This window comes from Lepidothrix coronata, unplaced genomic scaffold, assembly GCF_001604755.1.
Source record: "Lepidothrix coronata isolate B3197 unplaced genomic scaffold, Lepidothrix_coronata-1.0 Scaffold91, whole genome shotgun sequence".
Lineage (NCBI taxonomy): Eukaryota > Metazoa > Chordata > Aves > Passeriformes > Pipridae > Lepidothrix > Lepidothrix coronata.
Window position 1 is genome coordinate 2,026,677 of NW_016690271.1, and position 26,939 is coordinate 2,053,615.

General features: G+C 44.1%; 1 protein-coding gene across 1 annotated transcript in view; it reads right to left on the reverse strand.

The window, feature by feature from the left end:
- The window catches only part of BCAS3 (BCAS3, microtubule associated cell migration factor), a 316,591-nt gene that overhangs the window by 170,156 nt on the left and 119,496 nt on the right, over positions 1–26,939 (reverse strand). The window contains exons 23-25 of the mRNA XM_017821512.1: positions 14,989–15,089; positions 11,397–11,593; positions 9,642–9,739 (exon numbers count right to left, since the gene is read on the reverse strand). Of these exons, the coding sequence (XP_017677001.1) occupies positions 9,642–9,739; positions 11,397–11,593; positions 14,989–15,089 (396 nt within the window). The remainder of the gene's footprint in view (positions 1–9,641; positions 9,740–11,396; positions 11,594–14,988; positions 15,090–26,939) is intronic.

Genomic DNA, 26,939 nt, shown 5'->3' on the forward strand with positions numbered 1-26,939 from the left:
ACCAGCAACACAAAAACTCTGCAGATGTTCCACGGCCATTTACTACATCTGACATTCAATCACAAGTTAAGTTTTGAGGACATTATGTTGGCTTTTAAAATGCATTTTAAGTGATGAGCAAACAGCAGAACACACAGTGGTTTGCTCAGCATTCCTGCTGTAAATAAGAGAGGTGAAAGTCTGAAGAGCTACTTTTTCAGTTAATGGGAATACAGTGAAGGGGAATTGCAAGGAGCTGGCAAGGTTCTGATTGCAACAGTGGCTTCTCCTGCATTTTTGTATCAAGGCAAATTTAGGCAGGTACTATCTTTGTAGAGGGGCACAGTCAGGACTATTTGTAGTGCCCTAAAAAAGGCCACAAATTAGAGAGATCCCAGTTCTTGAGCCGCTTTTCTCCCATCAACATCATCACAACCTGGAGCAGAGGAAACGCAACACGAAGGGAACGACGGAGACACCAAACCCACACACTCCAACCCAACCCGGGGCTCCCCAGCGAGCTCCGGCCCCGGTGCCAAAGCCTCACGAATTCCATGAGCTCTCCAGCAATCCAGGTGGGTCGTGCAGAGCCAGGGCCAGCTGTGCCTGGGACAAACGCCCGCTCCTGCGAGCAGATGTGAGCTCCAGGGAGAGCAGCTGTGCCGGAGCCCCCGCGGGCTCTCCCACACGGCACACACGAGGCACCAATGGTTGCCCGCTGTTGCTGGAGGGAAATATCAGGGAAGAAAGACTCGGCAAGCCCGGGATTTCAGGAGAGGAGGGGGCCTGCACCCCACCTGACCTGGGGACACGGGGTTTTTGATAGGACTATTACAGTCACACAGCTTAGAAAACAGATTTGGAAAGGTTTTTGTGTCAGGTTTGGGATAGGAGACGAAGGCCCCAGGAATCCACTCGGAGGCCTTAAAGCTGTGGCCAAACTCCAGAAAAAGACATATGTTAGTCATAGCACCACCTTTTGCTTTTCCCTGATCCTGCTCCATCTTACAGGCCCGTTCCCTGCACAGCACAGGCCTCAGTGCTCCCAGAGCGCCTCTCACCTGGAGAAATCCCTGCTAATGATGTTGATAATCCCAAACCTGTTCTCTGTCATTTACCCACTGCCACCTGCTTGTTTTCACCTCCCCAAGGGGAGCAGCACCAGCAGGTTTATGTACATGGAATAACTGGCTTCCCGTGCTCCGCATTCCAAGACTCCACGTTCCTTTTGGAAGGAGGTGATTCCTGGGTGGGACGTCCCCAGAGGTGCTCAGGAGTCAGAGCCCCCCAGTTGGAGGCACTGCCAGGACCTACTTGCACATGAGAGCTGGCTGAGGAGGAGGATGGTGCCAAACAGGGGCTCCTCTCAGCCCACATTCCCCTTCCCGGCTCATCCCACATTCCGGCCGCTCTCCACGGCAAACACTTGCTGGCACCAGCTCTGGCTCTTTGGAGCTCTGCACCCGGAGCTGGGGTTGTAACCAGCACCCAATTTAGCTCGGGTTGCAATAAAAAGTGAAAGTTAAAAGCAGTGCAAGCAGCAGATAAAGCACTATTAAAAACTGGCTGGGATGATGCCAGGGATGGAGTCCAAGGCAGGGGAGGAGCCACGACTCCAAGCCAATGGGTATTCCACAGCAGTGGATAATTAAGGAAAACAAAATATTTTCCATGTGTTTCTTTGCCCCTTACATCACCGAGGCAATAAAATATATACACAAGTAAGTACCAACAGGCCATATTTCAACTTGGATATAAATATTTACTTCCAGCAGAGAACATCCTTATTTCAGCAAGAAGCCGGGGTGAGGAGGCTGTGATTGTGACACCCTCCAAGCATCAAACTCCACCTCAAAACAGATCAGTCAGGCACTGGATCTATCAATCCAAATAGCTCAGTTTTGTGTGTCATACACCTGAACTCACACTTGTGCTCACTCATCCTTATCACACCCCAATGGGCAATTGCTAAAACCTGCTCATTTTGGATTAACAATGGTGAAAATAGGTACATTTGCTGATATTACAGTAAAAAAAAACCCCATGTGTGAGGAGTGATGCTCTTGTTTAAAGCTATGTCAGTAAAGATCCAGGTAAAGTCTTTCTACCACGAGCAGTGGATTGGGCCAGATAAATTAAAAAAAAATCAGATATTAAACCTGTGGTGGCTTTTAAAGCAACAAGTTTTTGTGGCTCTGGAAATATTAACTGTCAAACATTCCATTATTAAAGAACAAAGTATTACCCACAAAAGAATATATTATCTGTAGTATGAGGAAATACTAAAAAATTAGTGTTCACTAAGCAACTAGCAGACATTGCTTAGCAAAATGTTGAACAAATACTTCAAAAAATAAAGCCTAATTTAGTGAAATCACTCAGTAAGAATTTCTCTATTCTAAACTGGGAAAACTGCTTATAAATGAAAGCTTGCCCTGAAACAACAGCAACTCTAAAATTCACTTGCAGATGGATGTTCAAATACCCCCCTTTTAACATGCACAAAGAACACTGTTTTAAAGCCACTTCAAGCAGTCCAGATTAATAGATGAGCTTAGAATCTATTACAGGCTTATAAAAATATAAAGATTTGCAAAACGCTTCCTTTAAGCACTGCAGGAAAAGAGCAGAAATGTCAATGAACAAATACCACACGGTGTGTTATTTCTGTGCAATCTCTAAAAACACAAGTACAGACACTGAGGTTTCTGGATCTCTTGTAAGTTTAACAGTAGCTGGGAGCTCTTAGATCTCAAGCTATAATAAATATTGTATCCTACAGGAGCCCGTCGGGAATCTCAGCTCATGTGTTGCTCCACGGAAGATTGTGGTGTCAGATATGATTAGAATCAACACTTTCCACTTATCCAGAGCTTTAAAGCTACCTACACACAACATTAACAACTGCTAATGACAGATAATCAGGGGCATATAAGACAATATCATATTAGGAGTGAGTTTGAACTAGTGATGTGCAAAACACCCAGGATATTAAGATTATTTTTTTCCCCCATAAATAAACCCAAGGCACTTCTGTGCTGGACCTGCTGCTGTTTTTCAGCTGACAAACCATTATGTGAGCTGAAGGTGGCTTCCCCAACTGGAAGTCAGTTCCCAGCACTTGAGTGATGAGACACTGCAGTGGCTGCATTAATGGCCCGCGGAACACGCGCCCAGCGGGTTGTGTGACACGAGAACAACTGTCTGGGAGCAGCAGGACTGTGCCAGTGACCATTATCATGGCCCCTGGAGGCCCCACTGCAACTTATCTTCGGGTAAGGGGAAGAAAAACCCCATTCCCCTGTGTTTGGTTGTGATGCTGGTCAGGTCACAGCTCGGCTTTCATCGAGAACACGGGAACTACTGGGCCAAAAATCACATTATTGGCCAGATGGAGGAGGTGACCAGGCACCTTGAGGAACTTAAATTGCTTAAAATCAAACTCAACTCAAGGCAGCAATGTCTAGAAATCGTTGATTTTTGATTTTCACTTCCATCAGTGAAGTTAATTGCACTATTTTTTTAAGCTGATACACACTCGTGTGTTGGAGCACAACCACCTTCAAAGGGATGAACTGCTTCAGTTACTGGGAGCCTCCTCAGCTGCCCCAAAGGCAAACTGGATGAGGAGTAACAGCCCCCCATCACTACCTTGTGCTGTGCAGAGTGAGCTCCCACCTCCAGAACCGACTAAACCACCCACAACCATCCCAGAGAGGGAAATTAAATCAGTATATAACGATTCTGCTGCCTTTCAGTCACTGCTCCCATGCTTGTCCTCTCTCCACTGTACTTCTCCTGCCTGGAGAAAACACCCACTGGTGTTTCAAGACATTAATGCTACTCCATGTCTCCCTGCAGCTGAGTCTTTTCCCAGCCCAGGCAATGATCCAGCAGCAAGTGCCCAGTCAGTAGTGTCAGGTCATTTTAATTTCTCCTCACATCTCTCCCCAGTCTATAGGGCATAGCTGTTTCTGGATGTAATCATGTACACTGCTTTGGCATCCTGGAGCCTGTTGAAGTCACTTCTGTCTTAAGGCTCTCTTCAAAAATCATCAGATAACATTTTCTCAAATTAGATGAAATAAATCAAGTTGAAAACATTCTAAGTACCAGAATTTTGCATTATGCAGCTCATGCACACACATGCTTAGCAAGGCAGATGAGCAGGATGGAGAGAGCAGGAGCACACGTGAGTGTGTGCTATTGCACTGAGGAAACAGATACCTGACATATCCCACAGGCTGTCACTAGTCAAGGAATAATGCATAAACTTATGCAAATCAGTAACATAATAAGCATTTTAAATAGATGTATTAACAGAATTGGCACAGGAGTTACTCCAGGAAAGAACCACAACTTAAACTCACTTAACTTTAAGCTGAGGGGATGCAGAAATCCAAACCAAGCAGTGCTGGGTACATTTTTGTGTTGCTGAACAGGTGATGCCCTCTAAGAGCAGCTTGTTCTCTGCCCATTATTAAAACCTCTCAATTGCTGTGAGGAACAGACCAAGGGCCAAACCTCTCCCTGGGCTTCAAAGCTCAGCATTATACTGAGTGCAATCTCTACCTGCCCCACCTTTATCCCAGCCAGGTAATTACAGGTTGAGGTCAAGGACTATTGATTTCATCTCTCTGCAACAAGGACCCTCCAGCCCTGCCCGGCTCCACTCAGGCACAGCAGCTCAAGCATCCGTGACATTCCCGGGCCCTTCCAGAGCCTGGGATGGGAAACCAGGCACGGCCCAGGCCTGCCAGTGATTGCCTGTGGCAGGAAGGACAGCCTGGGAATTGGTAATGTCGGTGACTTCATCTGCCAGCTGCATTCCCACATCTTTACTACCTGAATGACTGAGCTGCTGCCAGGCAGCACTTTGTGCTGTGCAGGGCTGGGCAATGAATATTTGATTGTGCAGACAACAGAGAAGAGCTCGGCTGGTTTAAGGTGTGACAGCACAAGTGTTGATTCAATTCCAAGGGAAGAGAGCACTGCTGGACAGTAAGGATTTGTCCCGTGGTCCCTGTCTCCCAGGTGTGGGGATGAACAATGAAACGGCCTTCGAAGGCAGCAGGGAGGGAGGGGAGGCCAATTCCCTCCCCCACAGAACCCAAGTCAATCCTCCTGTTCATTAAACCCTCTGCAGGCACAGAGTTATCTGTCCATGACCAGCCAGTCGCACACAAAAGAAAGGGAAGTACTAAATTACAAGCTGATTTTAAGTGGGCATTGATTGAAGTAACCAGAAGAGAGCTTAGTGTTGTCAGAGTTTCATACAACAGTAATAAACAAGCTTCATTAAAAAATTATGTGCATCCCTAAGAAGCACAGCCAGGTTTCAGATGAGAACATTAAGGTGCCCTCCACCCCACACACAATCAAAGAGGGGGGAAAAAAATTCCTCAGGATCTTTTTCTCCTACAAATTTAATTTTGTTCATTAAATAATACCATTCATTAAAATCCTTCCCACTCTAACTTCTGCTTTGGTCCCAAGCAAGAAAGAAACAAAGATTCTATTCTATGATCTCCTCCAAGCAGGAAAAGGTTGATGCAAAAAAAGAGATCAGACAACTTCTTTGTCAACGTTCTCCTACACCACCAATGATGCAACCAAGTCATTATTTGGCTGCTGGGTGTCCAAAACCTCTTTGTGTGAGGGAATAAACACAACTTTTCATACACACAAATGCAGCCACTTCCCTTAGCTGAGCAGGGCTGACTCACTGAGCACACCTGAGCCCACACATGTGCTGCAGTCTGAGGGCAACACTTGCCCACACACTCAGTGCAGCTGTGTGAGCACATCCACTGTGCTCAGGAACTGCTGCAAACCTTTTCCCTGGGGGTTCTCTAGCTCTGAACGCTCAGAGTTGTCTGTACAGGTATCCCAGCCTCCCTACACCCTTAATTTCTGTATTATGGATTATTCATGGAGCTCTATCAGCTTTGATTGTTCAGGTATGGAACACATATGATGTGCATCACTCCTCCCCAGGCCATAGCATGAACATTCAGAAAGGTGCCTGGAAATACTCAACTGCATGTCTGGCCTATGCTCATATTTTCTACATTAGTCCCCACTATCCTGTAGCTCTGCTCAGCTGGCCCAAGATCAGATCTAATGCACAGCAAAAAAAGAGGAAGAGCATTCAATGCACACCTGTAATGCAAGATTCCCAAATCCTGCTTGCAGGGTGGTTTTCTGAAACACAGGACAGGTCATTCAGCACCAACTTTTCTGGTCACACCACAGATTGTGGTGCAGGGTTGGTTGGTTTGGGTGTGTAAAAGGTGTGACCTTCAGCTGCAGCATCTCCTGCACATGGAGCCCCCTTTAAGGCTTTTCTTTCATCTCTGGTGTCTAATAAAGTCTTAAATACAACCTGACTTACTAAGGCTCACCTCAGCTGTGTCACAGCCAGAGCACACTTTGGGAAGGACGGACACAGAGACACTCCTGACACACAGTCAGCAGCTACTGCCTGCACAGCACTGGCTCTCCTGCTGCATTATCAGTAAAAGCTTCCTGCTTTATACAGATTTAAACTCAGTGTTGTCCCTTTAACATCTCCAACTGGCAATCTGGAACAGCAGCTGGAATTACAGCGTGTTTAATCCTTCAGGGTATATTCTCTCCACGATGCACACGACTAAAATGTGTGCACTGAGGGACAAATGTCCAGTAGCTTTAGGTGACTGCAGCTTTGCAAACTTCCCTTCAAGATTTGATTTTAAAAAAATGAACCAGAGAAGAATACCTCAGGAGAATTTTGAGTTGAGATAACCTGCCATATTGAAATATACCTTTTTTTTTTTAATTTATCCGAGGAATGGTTATAAAAACAACCATCCAAGTTAAAATAGCATTGCAAAATTTCCTTATTGATAACAGCATTAGTTTTGTAAGGAAATCTAAAACCCATGACATACTTCTTAAAGGCAGATTTTTGAAAATTACCTGACTGTCATAAGCACAACCCCAGTTTTACAGATGTGAAAATCATGATTAAAAAAAAAAAGGCACATAAATTTCTTATTAAATGCAACAACAGAGTTGTCACCAACGGGGGGAGAAGGAAGGAAGCCATCAAGAATGGCAGGAGGATAATGGGAGATGATAAACATGTACTTGAAATCTTTTGCTAGGAAGAAGAAGTGATGAGTCAGATAAGCAGAGGCGCCACATGGGTTGTATCTCCAAGCAACAGGCAATGAAACCTCCAGATAAGCATCTTCATAAAGTGCAACGGGCTCAAATCACAGGTCAGAGCTGAAGAATCACTTCCTGGGTCAGCTCAGGCAGGAAAAATTTATGACCTACTTAAAAAAAGTCCTTCAAACCTAGAAATGTATTTTCCATAAAGAACATCAGCCACTCGGGGCACGCCCTGGGAACAGCAGGAAATGGGAATCATTGCAGCACCAAAATGCAATGGTGTGCATGAGCAGTGTTTAAATAAAACCTTCACATTCAGAGCTGAGCTCAGTGTCATTTTCTGCACATCTCAGAGATGGGAAGAGAAAAAAAATCAGCATAAAATACTCTACTTTGCTGGGCCCTGGTACAAGAACATCTCAAAGTCTCAGAACACAGTGTATGGTTTTTCCTTGTGTCTCCTTTACTCTGTAGCAGAATTCACAGCCCTGCACCATCACACATAATCTAAAGTTTGCCCTAATTTCTGCATGGGAAAGGACAGGGCTCAGGCAATACAAAAACTGATAATAGATGGTGAAGCCCCTGAATCAAAAGTCAATTCAAATCCAACCTGTCTGGCAGTGAAGTAAATAAATCCCTGCCATCAGCATGTGCCTTACAAACCCCATGTATTGTTTATAAGAAACTTATGAGGTGCTACAACAAAACTGAGTCACTGCTGTACAGTAAATATATCTTCAGCATCCTAAAAACTTATACAATGGACTGTGGCAACTGTAATATGGACACATATGTTAAAGGCATTAAAAATGGAGCTTCATCACCTTCACATGGGCCAGTTCATATTAAAGCTCCATCCACACCTCAGGAAAAGTTGTTTAGCATGGAAGAGCTACAAGTCCTATGTGTTCATTGCTTCTACTGGAGGTAGAATAACAGTTTCAGAATGGTCATATTTCAGAATTATTACACATCCCTGTCACAGGTAAAGGCACTGCCCCTACACAAGAGGGAAAATTCCCCACCCTGATAATCCTGATAGCTCTTTCTGTACCAGCTGATAGGGAGGAACAGCTCTGCCATTAATCACTCTGAATCTCCAGTGTCACACACACAGACAGAAGCACTCCTGTGATTCAAACTTGTAACCTTTCAGGGCTATCAGGTATAGATGAACCAGTCAAAAAAAAAAAATCATAATGGATGCATCGATGTTCTCTTCTGGATCAAACAATTATTTTCAAAATTACTCTGTCTTGTAGTAAAAGAAACAAAATTCCCCTTAAACAACCAGCATCAGATGCTTGTCTAAGCTCAATGTGAATTAATTTAATGACTTTTAAATATTTGAAAATGGAATTTATAATGACAATTCTCAATATCCAAAGTAAACGTGGTTATTATCGAACTCAGTTATAAACACATATAAGAAATACCCTGCAATACCCAAATAAATTCATTTGGCAAACAATGGAGTGTCTTGGACTCAGCATTTATATCAATAGCAGAGTCTGAAACAGGAGCTTTTATTTTAACTCTCTTTAAACCACCCTTCAGAACCCTGTTTCTGTATGTGTTACAGTCTCTCTTTACAGTTTAACCTCAATCCAATCAGCAGCCTCCAGGGATTTTCAAATCGCTAAAGATTAAAATCCTCTCTGACTTGACTGTTTGACTAATGCTGTGTGTTTAATAATTCTACTTGTGAGAGATTTTATTTGACAAAATCCTGCTGTGTGGACCCTCAGATGCTGCACAGCTGCACTGGAATATAAAGCTCTGCTGCCCTTGTTTCTTTAGACAGGCTACACCCCACCACTGAGGGGAAAAAGAGAACTTTATAGTACATATATTACTGTGTTGATATTAACATAACCACTGTGGTATTAAATTTACACACTCCTTCAGAGCAGAGTAGTGAAAATGTGCCCATTACACAAACATCAGATAAACTCTCCTGTTGTCCTGACTGTTCACAGAAATCAATTACATTTATGATTACATTTCAATGAAAGCTCTTTTATAAATGAGATGGAACTGTAATATTCTCTGCTTCGGGCATTCATTAATAAAAGCAGTTCAGTGTTAGTATTTGTAAATGTTCTGCTTTTTAGTTTAGGCAGATTTTAGCATTCTAGAGCTCGTGTTAAACCTCACGTAAACAGTGTGTCCAGATCTTACCACAACGCTGCGACTTCACATTTGAGTGGTAAGAGGGGAAAAAAACCCAAAAAACAACAAGTCCTCATTATGGCAGCACTCAGTGAGTATTTGTATAACAGCACTTACTCCGGTGTGCAGCTGAAAATCACGATACCCCCCAAGCCTGTGGCAATGGTTAGTGAACATTTACCAGAGAAAAAACCAGCAGGTTGATGAACACTGACTGAAAATCACAATACCCCTCAAGTCTGTGGCAATGGTTAGTGAACATTTACCAGAGGAAAAAAACCAGCAGGTTGATGAACACCACAGAAAACCAGAAATGAAGGTGTTCCTACCTGAAGTAGCGTCGATGACTGTGGAGACCCCTCTGCGGTCGGCGGCGGGCCGCGGTGACCCCGGCATGCTGACGGGCTCCGAGCGCACCGGCTGGATCCTGCGGGACACACACGGTCACCTCGGGGCACAGCCAGGCCTGAGCCCAGCCCTCAACCAGCTGGAGCCATCAACCATCGACTGTTTGTCTCGAAATGTGCTCGAAGCTGTCTAAAACTTTGGTTTCCCTTCTCCCAAGATCTGGAGAATCCATCTGGAGATGGACTGAGACTCACACAAAGGGAGTGTTCCCGATGGGAGCTCTCAGGGAGCCTCAAATGGAAGTGCTCCCCCCCACCCAAGCTGCTTAAAAAGCCTCCAGCACCTCCTCAACAGCAGGTGTTGTCACTTTAGGAGAAACGACTCGTTTGTAACTGCCCACTACTTTAGTAACATAGATCCACCTGAGTATTTTTTGAGACTTACACAAAGGGAGTATTCCCAAGGCATGGCTCAGATGGGAGCTCTCAGGGGGTCTCAAAGGGAAAAGCTCACCCTACCCAAACAGGTTAAAAAGCCTCCTTCCCCTTCTGAACAGCAGCATTTTTTTTTGGTAATTTTAGGAGAAAAGACTCATTTATAGTTGTTCATTCCTTTTGTAATGCAGATCCATATTAGTATTTTTTGAGACTTACACAAAGGGAGTATTCCCAAGGCATGGCTCAGATGGGAGCTCTCAGGGAGCCTCAAAGGGAAAAGCTCACCCCACCCAAGCTGCTTAAAAAGCCTCCATCACCTCCTCAACAGCAGGTGTTGTCACTTTAGGAGAAAAGACTCATTTGTAATTGCCCACCCCTTTTGTAACACAGATCCACATGAGTATTTTTTATTTCAGTTTTCTTTCTTCATACACACACAGATATACAATAAAAAATAATATGTTTGACAGCCATATCCTTACTCATGGCAATAATTGTAAACAAGGAGAAATCACACATTTCAAACCCATGGATTTCCAGTCCAAGGACAGTCTGCCCAGTTTTAACGGGATTAGTCATAATATCCATCTCTCTTATTTTACTGCTAAGAGTTTCAGACAGAGTCCCAAACCATCCAAGTCCCTACCACAGAACTCTGGACTCCAAATCACATGAGGAGTCAGAAGCATGGAAACTTGTTAAATCTAGAGGTCCTGGACACAAACACATGGTGCATAAAGCTCTTCTACAAACCACCAGCAAATACAAACCCACAGTTGCCTTCACTCTCCTTCCTTCCCTTCCCTAGGCCCAGCCCCTGCCCCCAGTTCCAAATCAGCCAATGTCCAAAACCCGATGAATCAAATACATGAAAAAGAATTACAGGGAAGGAACCAAAGGAAGGGGAAAAAACCCAAAAACCAGGGAGCAGGAAAACATTCCAGAAGTTCACTTACTGTTCCAACACACTGACCGCTGATAGTCAGCATCTAAATCCAGGGCACAAAGCTCCCACTCATGGCTGAGAAAATGGATTTATTAGAGGATGCTGAGCAAGGCCACCAGGCTTTGTCCTGTCTTTCCCTGTCGTGTGCCCAAGAAGGGGCAGCAAAAGGAACCTGAGCTGCTTGGCCTGCGTGGGTTTTTACTGTGGGTGAGTCACGCGCTCTTCTGAGACTTTCATCTGGCCAAGCCTGGTGAAAGCTGTGACACATCCTGCACAGATGGCCCCGTTTAAGCAGGAGGCGAGTTATTCACACAACGAACGTGAAGCAGCTTGGGAAGGGGTTGTGTTTTTACCTGAGACTGTTGAGATCGAGGTCGTCCGTGTCGAAGTCCAGCAGCGGCTGGGGGGTGTCGCTGGGGCCGTGCGACTGCAGCACCGACGAGCTGGAGGAGATGACGGTGGTTTGGCCCGAGGGGTGGATTGTTTTGAACTGGAACTGGGGGCCCATCCACAGGCGTCGGTGGGGCCCCGTGTGAGTCACTATTTCGACCTGTGGGAAGGGAATGTGGGAAATGATTAATGCAATGAGTGGTTCCCTCCGAATGCTGAGCGCCCGGAGCCCGGCCGTGTTCAAGGGAAAAGGGTGTTCGGAGCCGTCCATCTGGAGGAGGGTCTAACAAGGGAAAGTCTGGAATGTCTTTGCTAGAGAAAAGATGTGTTAGCCAAAGCCAAGAGCTTCTGGCAGAGCCTTGAAAGCCCATGAACCTCCAGCCTGAGGACACTGAACCCCGGTTCTTAAATTGTTCTGAAGACTGACGCTCCATCCTGGCCATCCCCTCACCTGCTCCTGCTCATTCCTCCCCTTGCCATGATGAAATATGTGCTCTAACTCGAACACAACGAAGCTGCCCTTGTGGTGTAACCAACAGGGGAACACATTCCTGCCTAAATCTGCATGGAGCAGCCAGGGAAAATCCCATCCCGACCAGGGCCAAGGGATGCTCTTTTGGGAATCTCATTGCAGCTGCTTTGTGGAAGTTCACACCTTTAACAGCGCTGCTTCCCACGGACACAGAGCGAGCTGGATTTCAAATCCAAGCTCATAATTCCTGTTGGCACATGTGAGGAGATGGCTGGCAGGGAGCATCTTGCTGGGAAGCACAAGGTTTGTAACCGAGAGCGATGGGAAGGGCCCTGGGATGAGCCCGGGTCGTGTTGTCACCACGTAACACAAACAAGGGTGTGCAACAGAAGGGCAGCCACACACAAATATACTCATTTAACCAAAACTCTGACAATTAAACCAGAGGTGGGGTGCTTGTGTGCAGTGAACAACTGCCCAATATTACAGAATAGGCATATTTGGGATATTTACTGCACGTACATGCAGAGAGACAAAAGCTTCACAGCTCCAAGGCTGCTTCCAAAAGGCACAAAGAATTCCTGTGGTGTGTCTAACAATAACTTCAAATATTCAAGTTTTCCTCTGGGTGCTTGCTCCCTGTGAAAGTCTGGATAGGTACTTTGGAAAAATAAGTTGTTTCAGTGAATGAAGCATCCAAAATATTTTAAAAATGTCTTTTCACACTGATAACTTTAAACGTGATGAGCAGCAATTCTGATAAAGTATTAAATAAGGCAACTGTAGGACTGCAAACAACCATGAAAATTTAAGATGGTAACTGGAAAATTAGGCCTTGTAATTAAATAGGTAAACAAAGCATAGAACTTCTGTAATTATAGAATAGAATCATTAAAGCTGGAAAGATCGTACAACATACCACCAAAAATCAAAAAGAGCTTTTAAAAATCAGAAAAAGGAAACATGAAATGAAAATATTAAGCCCTGGCGAACTCACACTTTTAAGACCAAAAAAAGACTATTAAATTCCTATCAATTCTGCTAAAATAACAAACAGCAGAAATGCAACTCAGTGAGGGAATTCAGGAAAACAGATTTTGTGTACACATGGCAGAGATGTCCACCAGCAGTGATTGTCAAGCTTTAAGAGGCAGTTTGAAACGCTGGATGCTGGTGAAAGACAACAACCCCCCAGCCTGGGCAGCGCTGTTTCCATCCCTGCATTTCTCTCAGCCTAACTCAGCTTGGCTGCAGCCGTTTCTGAGGCAAGTGGCTTTTATGTAGCAGTGTAAATTAGGCCACAGATAAAGTAATCTGTATATTTTAAGCTTGAAACCATCAGTGTCACAGAGCCGAGAGGTAAACAGATGCCTTTGCAATTTTACTGAGGCTACGGCCAGATGTTCCTATTCACTCTCCTGTTGTGTGCAGGACAAACATATTGTATCTACTTCCCACTGACAGCACACATTACCCACTGTTCTAATTGAAAAGTTGAAGTGAAGGGCGGTGTTTTTTCGCTGCATGCTGTTACTGTTGATAACAACACTTTAATTCTGAAAAGCACACTTGCACTTCGGGCTTAATCTGAAGTGGCTTTGCTCGGGGAGCGGCAGCGCCTTCGTGCTCCGAGGGCTGTCACCGCCCCTTCACTCAGCAAAAATTAAACATTCTGGAAGCATCCTTGGAATCATCTGCCTTCTGTGACATCAACTGGGAATTTTTTTTATTTTTTTTTTGCCTTTTAAATATGCTTTTTCAGAGGGATGGGTGTGATGAAGTTCAAGAGGTCTTTAGTTCCGTTGACACCTTTTATCGTCCAAGAATTAGTAATAAAGACACCCATAAGGTAGATTTACCTTAATCTCTTTTTCCTGTGGTTTTCTGCTATACCACAAAGTCACCAGAAGAGTAAAATAACTGTCCAAAAAGTACTGGAGAGGTGGAAAACTACAGCTGAGATCTTGCCCAGTGAGCTCAGGGACAGAAGTCCTGCTGACTGCCCTGACTGAGTTGTTCCACCACCTTTGTGCTGTGAGAAATTAGACCCAGCACAGACAAATGAGATGTCTCAATGTGCAGCCACAGCTGGAACCCCAGGCCAGGGAAGTGGATTCCCATGGCAGGATTCCCCCGTGAATGTGCTCCTGGACAGGTGGAGGCCTAACCTCTCATTTTAGGAGAAAGCTGTGTATGATTTATTCACCAGCGGGAGAAGCAAATCCCATCCATGAATATTTCATATTTATGCCATACACCCCAGCAACACATTTAATGCATCACTCCCATAACAACATTGTTCTTAAACCAAAGGAAACCCACCTAATTTGTCAGGATGAATTCCATGGATCAGGTACCTTGTAATTGCTTCAGCAAATCCAAAGCATTTGTAAATGTTATTTATTTATTTAGCTCTAACCTTTTATTTCTAACAGAAACTAATTCTCAGTGTATTATTCATGACCTACATTCTTAAACTGAACTTCTGTTTTGAGCCAAATGGTCAAGTATTTACTGAGTTCTTAAAGAGGAGCTTCACTGACTGAGACAAAGCAAGAATGGATAAAAACACAAAGATCTGACCTCATATAAAAATATTCCACCAAGCAGGATGATTTCAAAGCAATACAGTGTTTATATCTAGCTATAACTCACAGGAATTATCAGCAGGAAATGCAGATAACCAGAAAAGGAAGGAAGTAAACCATTTTTATGGTAAAATGCAGCACAGTCACCACCCAAAAGTCATTTTGCCAAGCCAACCTCCTTTATCCACGTCTGTCAGCAGAAAGAGGGAGAGGGGTAACTTGCTGCTGCCAACTGAAACTTCCCACTTCATCCTGAGCTTCCCAAAGACGTGACTGTGTCAGTAATGATGGGGCTTTGTCTGTTTTTATCTAATTTGTTTAAAATGTAGAGGCCACCAAACTCACACCACGTTAAACCGGGAGCGAACGAGTTTCACCCACAGCAACACCCCTGGTTGTTGGAAGCTTACTTCCCATTTGGAGGGAAGGTGTTAAATTTACTTTCAGTGGCTAATATTCCTTGTTTTCCTGAACTGGAACACCCCAGAAATGTACCTGGGACAGCCACTCCTCGTCCTCCTGCCCGCTGTGGTCGGAGGCCAAGCTGTCGTACGACTCGTGCCGGGTGATGGGCCCAGGGCTCCCCGGTGGCACCACTGAAAAAGAGCCAAAACAAAATGAAAAATCAGATCTGCTGTTAAATGAATAAAAATCAGATCCACTGTCAAATGAATAATATAATAACTTTTTCAATAAGTTATTGGTACAGCAATTTTCCTAAAATCTGCGACAACAGATTTCCTAGAAGCGCAGAAAGAGCTCAAATGTTGACATCAAAAGGGATGACAAGATTCCCGTTCTTTAACTTGGATGCATCCATAGAGCCATTGGGAAAAACCATTGGCTCTTCTCCTTTTAACCTTAAGTTCTTAAAATACTGAAATATTTTTACAGTCACACAATTTTAAAATCACTCAGAGTTTTGAAAATTATTTTTTGCAAATTAATTTTTCAAAACTGTGTTATTGCAGGGTCGACCTTTCTGTGTCAGGTTTCCAACCACTACAAATGTTTCCAGCCATGCTGTAAACCCCCCAATAACTGGAGTTTTAATGGCAAAGCATAAATACCCATAAATACGGAGCGGCGTCTCTGGAACGTGAACAGCACAGGGGCTGCAGAAATCCATGGAATAAAGGGAATCTCATCCTGCTTGTGTGAGTGAGTGTCTCAAGCTACGGAGCCATGAGATACCATGCACTGGATATTGGGAAGGAATTCTTGGCTGTCAGGGTGGGGAGGCCCTGGCACAGGTTGCCCAGAGAAGCTGTGGCTGCCCCATCCCTGGGAGTGTCCAAGGCCAGGTTGGAAAAGGAGCAACCTGGGATAGTGGGAGCAACTTGGGATAGTAGGAGGTGTCCCTGCCCATGGCAGGGGGTGGAATAGATGATCTTTAAGGTCCCTTCCAACCCAAACCATCCCATGCTTCCATGATCTGCCACACTCCCTGCACACAGCCCTCCACAGCCCCTGGTTCAGCAGTGTCTCTTCACCAGTTTTCAGACAATATAAAAACTGCCTTCAACTGCTCCATTGCAGCCATGTCAGACCTAAGTCAACAACTTTGGGATGTGTCTGTCTAGTCCACACCAAAGAGAACACCCCCACCCCCTTCCTGGGTCACAAACACCTGAGGATTCCCAGGAAAATCTGAATATGAAACCACAGTGCCCAACTTTAAAGCTCTATATTTGAAACCAAAGAAACAAACCCTTCTTCTGACACGTTTTGCTGTTGCCCTGATGTTCCCCACATCCCCTGGCTCCCTCCACTAAATCCTCCTGCCTGTTCCAGAGGGCACAGCTGATCAACTGCAGGCTTTCCTGTTATTGAACTCCCTGACAGGCTCTTTGTGGCTCCAGCAGATGGTTTTGCTTTCAAACCAACGGGAACTTTATGGACTGTTCTGAATTTTTTTTGTTCTTTCTATCCCAGGGGCAACTACTAGAGCTGTCAAGATTAGGGAAGCTGCAAAAACACAGCCCAGGGAGCAGCATCCCCCCTGCTCGCTCACCGGATTTCTCCCTCGTGGAATGACTTCTACGTTTTCCTGGAGCTCCGAGACAGCTTTACAGTAAGGAAGAAATTATAAAAAAAAAAATAAAAAAATTAAAAAGCTGAAAAAAATGATCAGTTTGGATGCTGTGCTGCAAGGCTCTTCCCGAGGAATCACAGCTTTGCACAGGTCTTGTGCCTCCCTGCAGCTCCCGAGCGCGGCGTTAACTCTTTCCACCCAAAAAGTGACGACATGCTGAATTCCACGGCAAAGCTCTGCCTCAGAGTTCACCAGCAGGGCAGCACTGATAAAGCCTCAGCTGGGGTCAGCCCTCAGTAATTTATTTGCCTATTTAATAAACCAGTGTTTCTGTCCCACACCTATCACAAAAGCAGCGTTTAGAGGGGCAGGTTTGGATCCGTATCTGGGATCCCTAACGTTGCTCCCAGTCTCCACTCCCACCATTCCCAGTGTGCTGGGAGATAGGACTTTCTAAGACAAGTGATCCTTGCTGGAGATTTGCCATCCCTGTGCTGCTTATTCCACATACACATATGGTCATTTTTTTTTTCCAAGTTTAAAATGCCCTTGAAGTTACAGGAACAAACACGGTCTGAAAATGCAAACCCCATTTTCCCCCCTCATTTCTGGGTCACACACCTCTCACATCAGTATCAAGTTCCAAGATGAGATTAATTTAAGCCCAGAGGGACATTTCCAGGAATTTGAGCTCAAAAGTAATCTTTTATCTTCCAGCTTAATTCTTTGAAAATCTGAATTCACACTGGAAATTACGGCAGCCTCTCCCCCATCAGTGGGGCTTTTCTCATGCTGCAGCAAAGAATTGTTTCAATTTCCCAAGAATTTCACTATCAGACAGGATATAAAATAATTAAATTAAATTATTCCGAAGCTTTGCAGCAAGCAGTGTTTTTTCTGGCACTCCTGGAATTCCTCTTTCATTGGGACAAGTCACAAATGGAGCACACACAGACCAGGAGCAGGCAAACCTTTGCTGCACAGAGGTATTTTACTGGCAATTGCAGGTGGTTTGCACCTTCCTCAAATAATCAATTCAATGCCTTGTGTCAGAGCTGTGCCAATTTTTAACCTTTTCTGTTCTTACACCAACATCTGGAACAAACATATATCAAATATCAGAATGCAACTGAGTTTGTTTAATTGAGAAATAGACTAATGGGAAGTGAAAAAGTACAAAGAAAACGAGTGTTTATTAAAAATCTAAGGTGAGACTTAGAACATACAATTTCTGTCCACGCAGTATGACAGGACATGAGTTTCTAAAGTCTGCTTGTAAAGGCTAATAAATCTAAAAATAAGCATTTAAAGGCACTTCTGAAAAACTGCACTGGTACCTGCAGCAAAAATCAGGGTTTGGCCATAAATATTTGGCAAGGGGCAAAAACCAGCTCTGAGTTGCCCAAAAGGAAGAGCAGCACTTTTAAGCTCTGTGATGCAGATCAACTCTAAATGTGGAATATATTCCTGCCCCTCCACCCTGAGCAGCTCTGCTGAGCCTCTCCACATTTAACCAAAGGGGCTGAAAGAAACCACATTACAAATGAAGTTATTTGTGTGATAATTGTCAGTGCCAGGAAAGCTGCACAGAAGGGACTGTGGGGACACAGATTTCAACACAAGCCAAAGCAAAGGCTGAAATACAGCAGAGCTGATATTTCCCTGGAATTCTCTGGATGTGATTCACACACTTTCATGATTGAGTATAAAAAAAAAAACCCATTGTTTCAAAACTTCCCCGTGACATTTAGTGACAAGTAAAGAAAACAAACAATTTGTATTAATCTCAAATAATTTGCATAGACATTTCTGACACGTGAGCAGCACCCAGACAAATACTCACGTTTGAGGAATACTGGAATTAACATGCAGCGGGTTTGTTCATAGATGGGCTAATTATACAATAAATACCTAGAGCAAAGACAAATCTTCATTCAAAGATTATAAATTGTCATCTTTCAGCAGCATGAAAGTGTTGGAACAAAGAACCACTACAGCTCAATTGTAGTGCGTGCACTTATGGTTTTAATTTGGGAACAATAAATCATTAGTTTTACTTAGTGCTGTGTACTCCTCGAACCAAAAGGTTTTAATTTTCTCATTTATATAAATAAGCTTTGCACAAGTCAATTTAATTGAGAGTTATATATGAAATTCCCGATGTGCTCTTCTCTAAGAATGTTTGTCCAAACTGGGAGCAAACAAAGGCGCTCGAGGACTATAAAGCCTATTTGTTTGGTGCACATGCCTGCAGACAGCCCCAGAGCTTGCCTTTATTCCAGCTAAATACACACTTCCAGGTTGAAATAAGTTTCTAAAATCCAGTAGAAACAGGCCAATGTACTCCTAACCAATCCATTCAGCTCTGGTGGCAAAGAGGTACTCGGGATAAAAGGACACATCCTTGGTTTCGTACAAATCCCACCCTAACATGTGATTTTGATGCTTTTCCTGTGGTTCCTCAGTTATACCTAAAACAACCAGAGGTGGTTTAGAGACCTGAGGTAATCACAGGCTTGTCAACAAGCTTCAGGAGTGCTTCTCCCCAGTTGGATTTACTTCATGCTCCTCCTGGAAGTGCTGGCATTGGTTACCCCGTGTCACCCACGACAAGCACGAGGGGATGGTTCTGCTTTAGGTCTGCAGGCAGCCCCTTCAAATTCACCTCACAGATGTGATCTCCCTCCTGTCAGGGGCTGGTTTTGGTGTCCCACAGTCAGGTTTGCCATGGAGAGCACACCCAAGGAGCCCTCAGTGAGTTTGTGTCAGTGACTTGGGGCTCTGTGCCTGCTCTCCCTCTGCTCGCGTCTGACAGTCAAGAGAAGATCAGAGGTTCATTTGGAATGCTCACAGCCATGGTTACAATAAACTCTTTGCAGTCTGGTGATATGCTCTACTTGTTTTTACTTGTGGCTCTGTGTTACTGAACCAAGTTCTGGTTTTAATGCAGCTTTCAGCTTGTAAACTTCTGCAGGAGCACAGCAGGCAAATTAAAATATCTCCTTTTACCCAAAACTTCTCCCCACTCACTTTTTTTTCCTGTGAGGACTTTCTGACATCCTTATATACATAAATATCATAAAATTAAGCTTAAAAAAAAGCCCCGTAAAGTAGTTTAGTTGGGCTACGAGTTATTTCACCCCAACAACTTATTGGAGCTTTATTCAGTCATTATTCGTGTACTGCCCAAAGTTTATAGGTGCTTTATGGACCATCCATTCTCTGTATCAGCATTTTAATACAGGAATAAGTAGGTCTGTAATCAGGATATGAATTCTCCTCAGATCTTCCCAGCTTTGATGACTGCTTTACCTCCTCCTTACTTACACTGGTCTGATGGTCAACAGCCTGGAGGTTTTTTCCCCAAAAAAGGTGTTTAAGCCTCACCATCACTCCTGGTTGTACTGCAAGACCGGTATATATTCCCTGTGCTTAATTCCAGCTTCCATCTCTAAAGTTCCCTTAGGAAACCAGCCAAGCACGATGAACTTTCAGGCTGGGCAGAGCTAGAACCTGATATTACTCACAGTCCAGAGCACCTTAAGGCTCAGACTGTGAGCACACAATCAGTTCTGCACCAAAGGAGAACATACATATCCTTCCCCGAGTTAAAGAACAATTCCAACTGCACGAACCCACGGCGGAATCCATCTGATGGCCATCTTTAAAGAATTATGGAAGAGGTAACTATTTCTATAATTCACCGACTTCAAAAGTATGTTTGACATTATTGTCGGGAAAATTATGTTAACCATGGATTACTGTTACAATCAAAGTGTGTAGTGAGAAGTCAAGAGGCTCAGCAGTAAATTTTCAAAGCGGAGCGTGGGGATTTACCCGTTTGACTCCCATTAACGTCAATGGGAGTCGCGCGGCCAAATCCCCGAACACTGCTTTGAAAACTGACCCCTGCGTGTCCACGGACCCCGCTCTAAGGAGTTCCAGATGACCCTGCCAGAGCAGTAAAGAACCATTTCAGCATGTGCCCTCGTTCATTAGGGTTGTTTGTACACATCTGAAAGTGTTTCCATCCCCGGACGCCGCGCTGCTTCCAGCGGTTGGTTTATAAGACGTGCATTGGGGAGGGTGAGCCGACGGAGCCACGCACGTACCCAGGTGTATCTCTGCATCAAACCCTCAACACACACGTTCCCAGCACCCAGAGCACCTCACAGAGTTAATTTTTATTCACCTTGTCTATATTATTTCACAAACAGCAATTATGGCTGGAGAATATATCGTGATTTACTCCACTGCTCACGGGACCGTGCAGCTCTTTCATGACCTGACCCCGCTCCCATTTACCCCAATCAGTCCATGCTCAGGCAGAAATTAAATTTGCTTCCCTCTAACACTCAATCTTAGTTCCTGCAGGGAGCAGAAAGTGCAGGTTACAGTTTTAGGGAAACATAGTTTTCCCTTAAAAAAATAGCATGAACTCCAGTTTCATCAGAAACACCTTTTCTGGAAGGGGACCCAGATCAGTCTGGAATCTGTTACACCTCCAAGTGTAAGAAGTAAACCTGAAAATTCCATTTCCACTCTTTGTGCCTATTGCCAAAATAATCCAAATACATGTAACAATTCTGTAAGAGAAATGCACATTTGGAATCAAGTTTCACTGGGAATTCTGTAACTGTACTCATAAAAAATAAATATAAATATATATATTTTCAGCATATCTATTTAAGATCTGCAACAGTTTTACATGCAGTAAAAAGTTCCAAATTTTAAATTGCCAAAATTCTTCTCCAACATATTTTACCTGTTTCACTTATATGTTCATACAGATACCCATATCTTCATGTAATATAGAGAGAATACCTTAGTCAAGAAAAACTTTAAAATTAATTTTCTGAAATTCTGAACCTCATTTTCCCACATAGAAACGTCCCCCTCCAAATTTCAAGGAATTACTATTTTTTTCCACAAGAATATGGATTTCTACAGGACTCCTGCACAACTCTGTTGAAACTACTGATGCAGAGTCCCAGGAAGTTCTTTTAAGAAATGTGTTGTATTCCTTTATTGCATGGCAACAACTAAGTAGAATTTTATGAAGAAGATACACTGGCCAGTATTATAAATTGGGGAGGAAGAATAATAATGGCAAACTGGGACTCTAGAGAAGGGATTCCCTGGCACTCAGATTTTGCAGTTTTAAGCCTGTCACACACAGTTTTGTGAAGTCCCTCCCCTGTGGCACCAGGTACAGTTGAAAGGGCAAGACTTTGGATACAAACAGATGAAATGATGGCAGGGTGGAACATTCACTCCCATCCCACGGCCTGTCCCAGCTCCTCTCCAGCTGCTCAGGTAAACTCGTGAGCTTCCCGCACTCCAGGGGGAGGCCAGAGCTTGGTTTGGATGTGGATATCCTCCAGCAGTGGGTTATGTTCAGCTTGCCAGTTCTCCCTGAAGTGCAGAACCAGCAAAGCCCAGCAGAGACACCGGGCTGGGGCAGCTCAAACTGCCCCCAGCTCATGTGTGAGCGTGGCCCTGCCGAGATGTCCCAGCCCCAGAGCAGAAGGGCTTTGAGCACCTCGTAACCACACAACAGTCACTGTTGTTACAGCCCAGGCTCTGCTTTTGATCAGCTCTATTATTTCAAACTGAGTTCCCTTGTGATAGACATTGAACATCCCCAGAGCAAGGGCCAGCTCTGGCCTCCCCAGAATCACTCCACCACACACCAGAGGTACACACAGAGGGGATGTACCATAACCCATGTTCTTGGGAGGGATCAAACCCGCTGTTAAATACTCACACACAAAAGAATGCAAGGAGGAAAACGGAGGCAGAACACTAAATGTCCCTCTCAGCCCCAGTTCATTCACCTGGGAAGGGCTGGCAGACCAGAATGACCAGATTCCTCCTGTGTCTGTGGTGTAACTCCCGTGGCAGCAGCTTGGCTGTGACTCCAGGCACCACGGCTTGGTTTTCATAGGATCTGTCTTCACAGCTCACAGTCACACAGTTATTTAATACACCCTCCCCTCCCACCCTCCACACTGCTTTCCACAGTATTCACCAGCTCTGTGTATGTAATTTTTATTTCCATCAATGGAATGTAGGAAAGGAATACAAATGGGTCATAAAGAACCCCAATGCTGCTGGGAGAAGCCTTGCTCAGGGTACACAGCTTTCATGAGAGGGAGAAGGAAGTGCAAACATGATGTCAGAGGTACAGAGATTATCTGTATAAATGGTGTTATCATTTAGCCCAAACAAACAGCAGGGGAAGGCTCACCCCTTCCCTTTGAAGACAATGGATAGTTACTAAATTGGACTTCTAATGAAAGCCACTTTCAGTAAAACACAAGATATGTGCAGCAGTTGGTCCAGAAATGAAAATCTGCTGTAACAGCCAAAAGTCAAAGGCAGCTATAAATATAGGCCTTAATCTTTTCAAGAATCCCTTAACAAAGTCTATAAAACTGATTATATCTTCAGGCCCAACTCAAGAGCAAATTCTTACTCAGAAATAAGTAACAGCCCTGCAAGTATTACTTGGGAGACCAGGACAGGGACAAAGAAGGAGAATGCAGAGTACTGGTTTGAATCCCAACGTCTTGGAATACAAATTACATTGCATTTAGAATAAACAATTAATGAGGCAGCGGCAGCCTGGGCTACAGGTCCATTTTTCTGAGGGAGAAACAATTTGCAGAAGCGGTCGGGGCGGGATGCAGAAACAACTGCACCATTCCTTTTAACACAACAGAAATGCTCTTTGATTATTTAAAAGCCAATTGCAAAGATCTGTCTTCAAAACCTCCTATTGCAGGTTTAATAGCAGAGAGGTGCAAGTACACTTACCAGCAACACTGGAGTAAAGTACAGACTTTTGTTTTAACAAAATCTATATTTATACGATTACATTTCCTATGGTTGAGGGCAGCTGTAATTAATGGATTTCCCTCCTTCCCCTAATGCAGTCATTTGTCAATTTAAACACAGAATGCCCAATCAATTTTGATGTATTTAGTAAGCAATTTGTCAGAGTACTGCATACCAGTTAATATATTAATTCTTGTCACTGGCCCACTCCTGACAACTGCAGGTTGTGTCCACAAAATTGGTCCCGATGAGCCAAAACTCTTGCCTGGAACGTGAAGGTGCCCTTTCCAGAGCCAGAGGAGAGAAATCAGATCTCAGTTTATTCAATACCTTCGTGGGGCAGTTTTTGGTCTAATTCAGGGGATTTATTCATTAATGTGTTAGTTGGCCACCTTTCAGATATTGCAAGTCCTGTCCAGCCCTCCAGTGCAATGAAAAAGTGAATTCCAAGTGGAGGGATAAGGAAGGGAGGAAATGAGAAGAATGAAACAAGGATGGCAGACTTTCTGCTGTGATGCCAAGTTCCCTATTTCCATGGAAATTCCACTGTGTGCCAGGCTCGTGTCTGTGTGGATTCAAATGTGCCAGGTTGGACAGGGCCTGGAGCAACCTGGGCTGCTGGAAGGTGCCCCTGCCCATCCTCACAGCATCCTCAAGAGTTTATACTGCCAGAACCATCCTAATTCCTAAGTATCAAACAGCTGGAAGAAAGCAGGATTTAATGACAAAACTTGGCAGTTCTCTGGAGGAAGCCAAGTCCTTTCTATTTAAAGTTCCTGTGGACACGAAAACCTCTCCTGTGCACGTGTGTAGTGCCTTGCATGACTCTCCTCCCACTGCCAGGTCTGCTAGGAGAGTCTAACTACATCACAAGATGCTATTTATGCTAGAGAAAAAACAATCAGGAAGAATAAAATGTGACTTAGATTTCCTTCTTCTGCTGTGCTTAGATTTAGAAGTTGCTCAAGACACAGGGAGGGAATACCAGAGACACAAATAAGCTAAAATACTATGTATTAAATCAGAAAAATATCTGAGTCCTAACACCCAGCACTGAGGACCTGAGGATTGTAATAAATCCAGGGTTTTGTGGGATGAACTCTTACGGAGACAACAGCGAGTCTGGAATCTGCTCTGTGAGAAGTGAGGAGGTCTCAGGATGGGATATTTTCACACTGACCAACTGCAGAAAGCCTGAAACAGTTGGCAGCAGGATCCTGACACTTCCTGCAGGCCAGCAGGTTGTGGAATTCTACATGCAAGTTCACTTTCAAGCCATGAAGGGTGCAAATCTCCTGCTCCCCACTTTCTCCCCTGTGCCCAGCCCTGACTGTGCTAATGAGCTCAGGTAGACACAAACTGCACACTCTCATCCAGGTTTCTGCAGCAGATGTCCCAGATGACCCCAAAGCAGTGGAACAGCTGTGCTGATCCACTTACAAATACCCTTGGGATAAAGGTCTTGGACACTTGTTGTACAAAACCTTCCTTCAAACAATGGCTCCTTGTTCCTTCCCTCCGAGCTGCGAATGCAACTTCGAGATTCTTCAAAGCCATTAAAAGCTGAGCTGGGTGTCAATAAATGGTTTTTAAGAATATTCACTGGTCAGCACAAGAAGCCACCGGCCTGGTTTATACTTTTGGAGAGGCTGAGGAAGATTTCTGGCCCCGTGTTTTGGCACCAAACCTCTCCTTTATGGAAGGCTGCCCGTGCAGCCCCGCGAGCAGCCCTGCCAGACGTCTCATTGTTCTGCCGGGCTGCTGACAGAGGTACTCTGTGCTAAAAAGCACACTGAGGGTTTTTCAATGACCCAGGGGGGGCAAAGGTCACTTATTATAAATGGATAATGAGACCTAATGCAATGTTCCGAGTGTGGACAAAGAAAGGGTCTATCCATACCCCCTTGTGACTTGGTCATTCAGGCTTTTATTTCCCCTGCACACTTAATGGAGCCCAACAATTGGCAGAAATGCTATACAGGGCCGGGGAGGAACTGCTGTGTTCCACCTCGGGGACACATCCAAGCAGAGCCCCTGGACGGCGCCAGGGCTCTGGAGCATCCCCCCAGCCCCTGCTTTAGCCACCTCCTGGCAATTAAAGGCCCTGATGGAAGCAGGAGCACGTGGAAGCCCAGGCTGCAGGTCCTGGCAGAGCTGCAGGAGAGCAGGGCCACAGGACCCGGGGCAGCAGTTATTTACCAGGTGTCTTGGGCTCTGCTCTGGGAAACCTGCTCTGACTCCTTTTTTTTTTCAGGAATTTCACTGAGTGGAGTCATACTGAACCAATCTGAAGACACACACAGATTTCTCTGTTATGCCATTTTTAACATGTCCTTTAGATGATTTTCCGTGTTTATTATTCTGTTTGTGTTTGGTGTTTATTATTCTATTTTGGTGTTTATTATTCTGTTTTTCTTTCCATTTTCTCTGCATTTCATAAAGACTGGAAGTGGCATCAGTGCCACGGTCTGGCAGATGAGGTGGTGTTGGGTCAAAGGTTGGGCTCAATGATCTCAGAGGTCTTTTCCAACCTCTGTGTGATTTTCATTAAAGAACTCCCATTATGTGAATTAAAACCCGAATAAAAAGTCACATAATTCAAATAATACAAGTTCATCATATTGTTGGAATTTGGCTACCCCTATTTCTTCTTCCTTTATAAAGTTTTCAGTACAAAACCATTTGAAATGTGCAGTATTTGAGCTGTTAAAAAAATGTTAATGAAAGAGAGAGTGAGCACCATCCACCCCTGATTTTAGACGTGGGATAAATGTGACCTGTGCATGTGATACTCACAGAAAGGCTTTTGTTCGGGCTCTGTCTTTGCAAAACACGGCTTTTAATTTCAACAGAAACTAAAAAGCAGACAAAGTACTTACACAAAATGTCCAGAATTCTCCAGAGAGCATCCTGTGCTCTTGGACCCACATGCAGTAACTGTGTGCTACATACAGTAATTTCTATATTTCTGTGCAGGGGAAATAGCTGAAACAATATGGATGGTAAAGACATCTAAAACTGGAGCAGAGAATTTGGGAAGGGTGAGGAGGGGGAAGAAATTTGCCCCAAGCAGGTGAGCTGCACAAATATAGGTTGTAGTTGTGAATTAAAACTAGTTTTGGAGACTGTCTGAAGACCACTCAGCAGCAACAAATGCACAAGCAATGGATCAAAATATTAATACCAAAATAAATTATCATCAGTACAAGCAGATTGTGTGGCAGCAGTTATTTAAAGTACAACATGAAATTAGACTTATGCTCTACAGTTAACAACATCTATTACATGCTTTGCCATAAATTACTAACATACTTGTTGACATGATTGTACTCCGTGTTTCAAAATATTCATATGAAAATTCCAGTCCAGGTTTGCACACCTCATTTTTGACAGGCTCAAAATACAGCCTTGCACTGACCTTGGAGCTCCCAGCAGAACCCTCTTACTTAGAAGTGGAATTAAAATAAGTCAGGGATTGAGCAAAAAATTCTACCCAAAGTGCAAATCTAATGGTGCTGTGCACTATTAATTACTTTTTCATATTCTTGTCCACCTTTTGAGTTTCATTCCT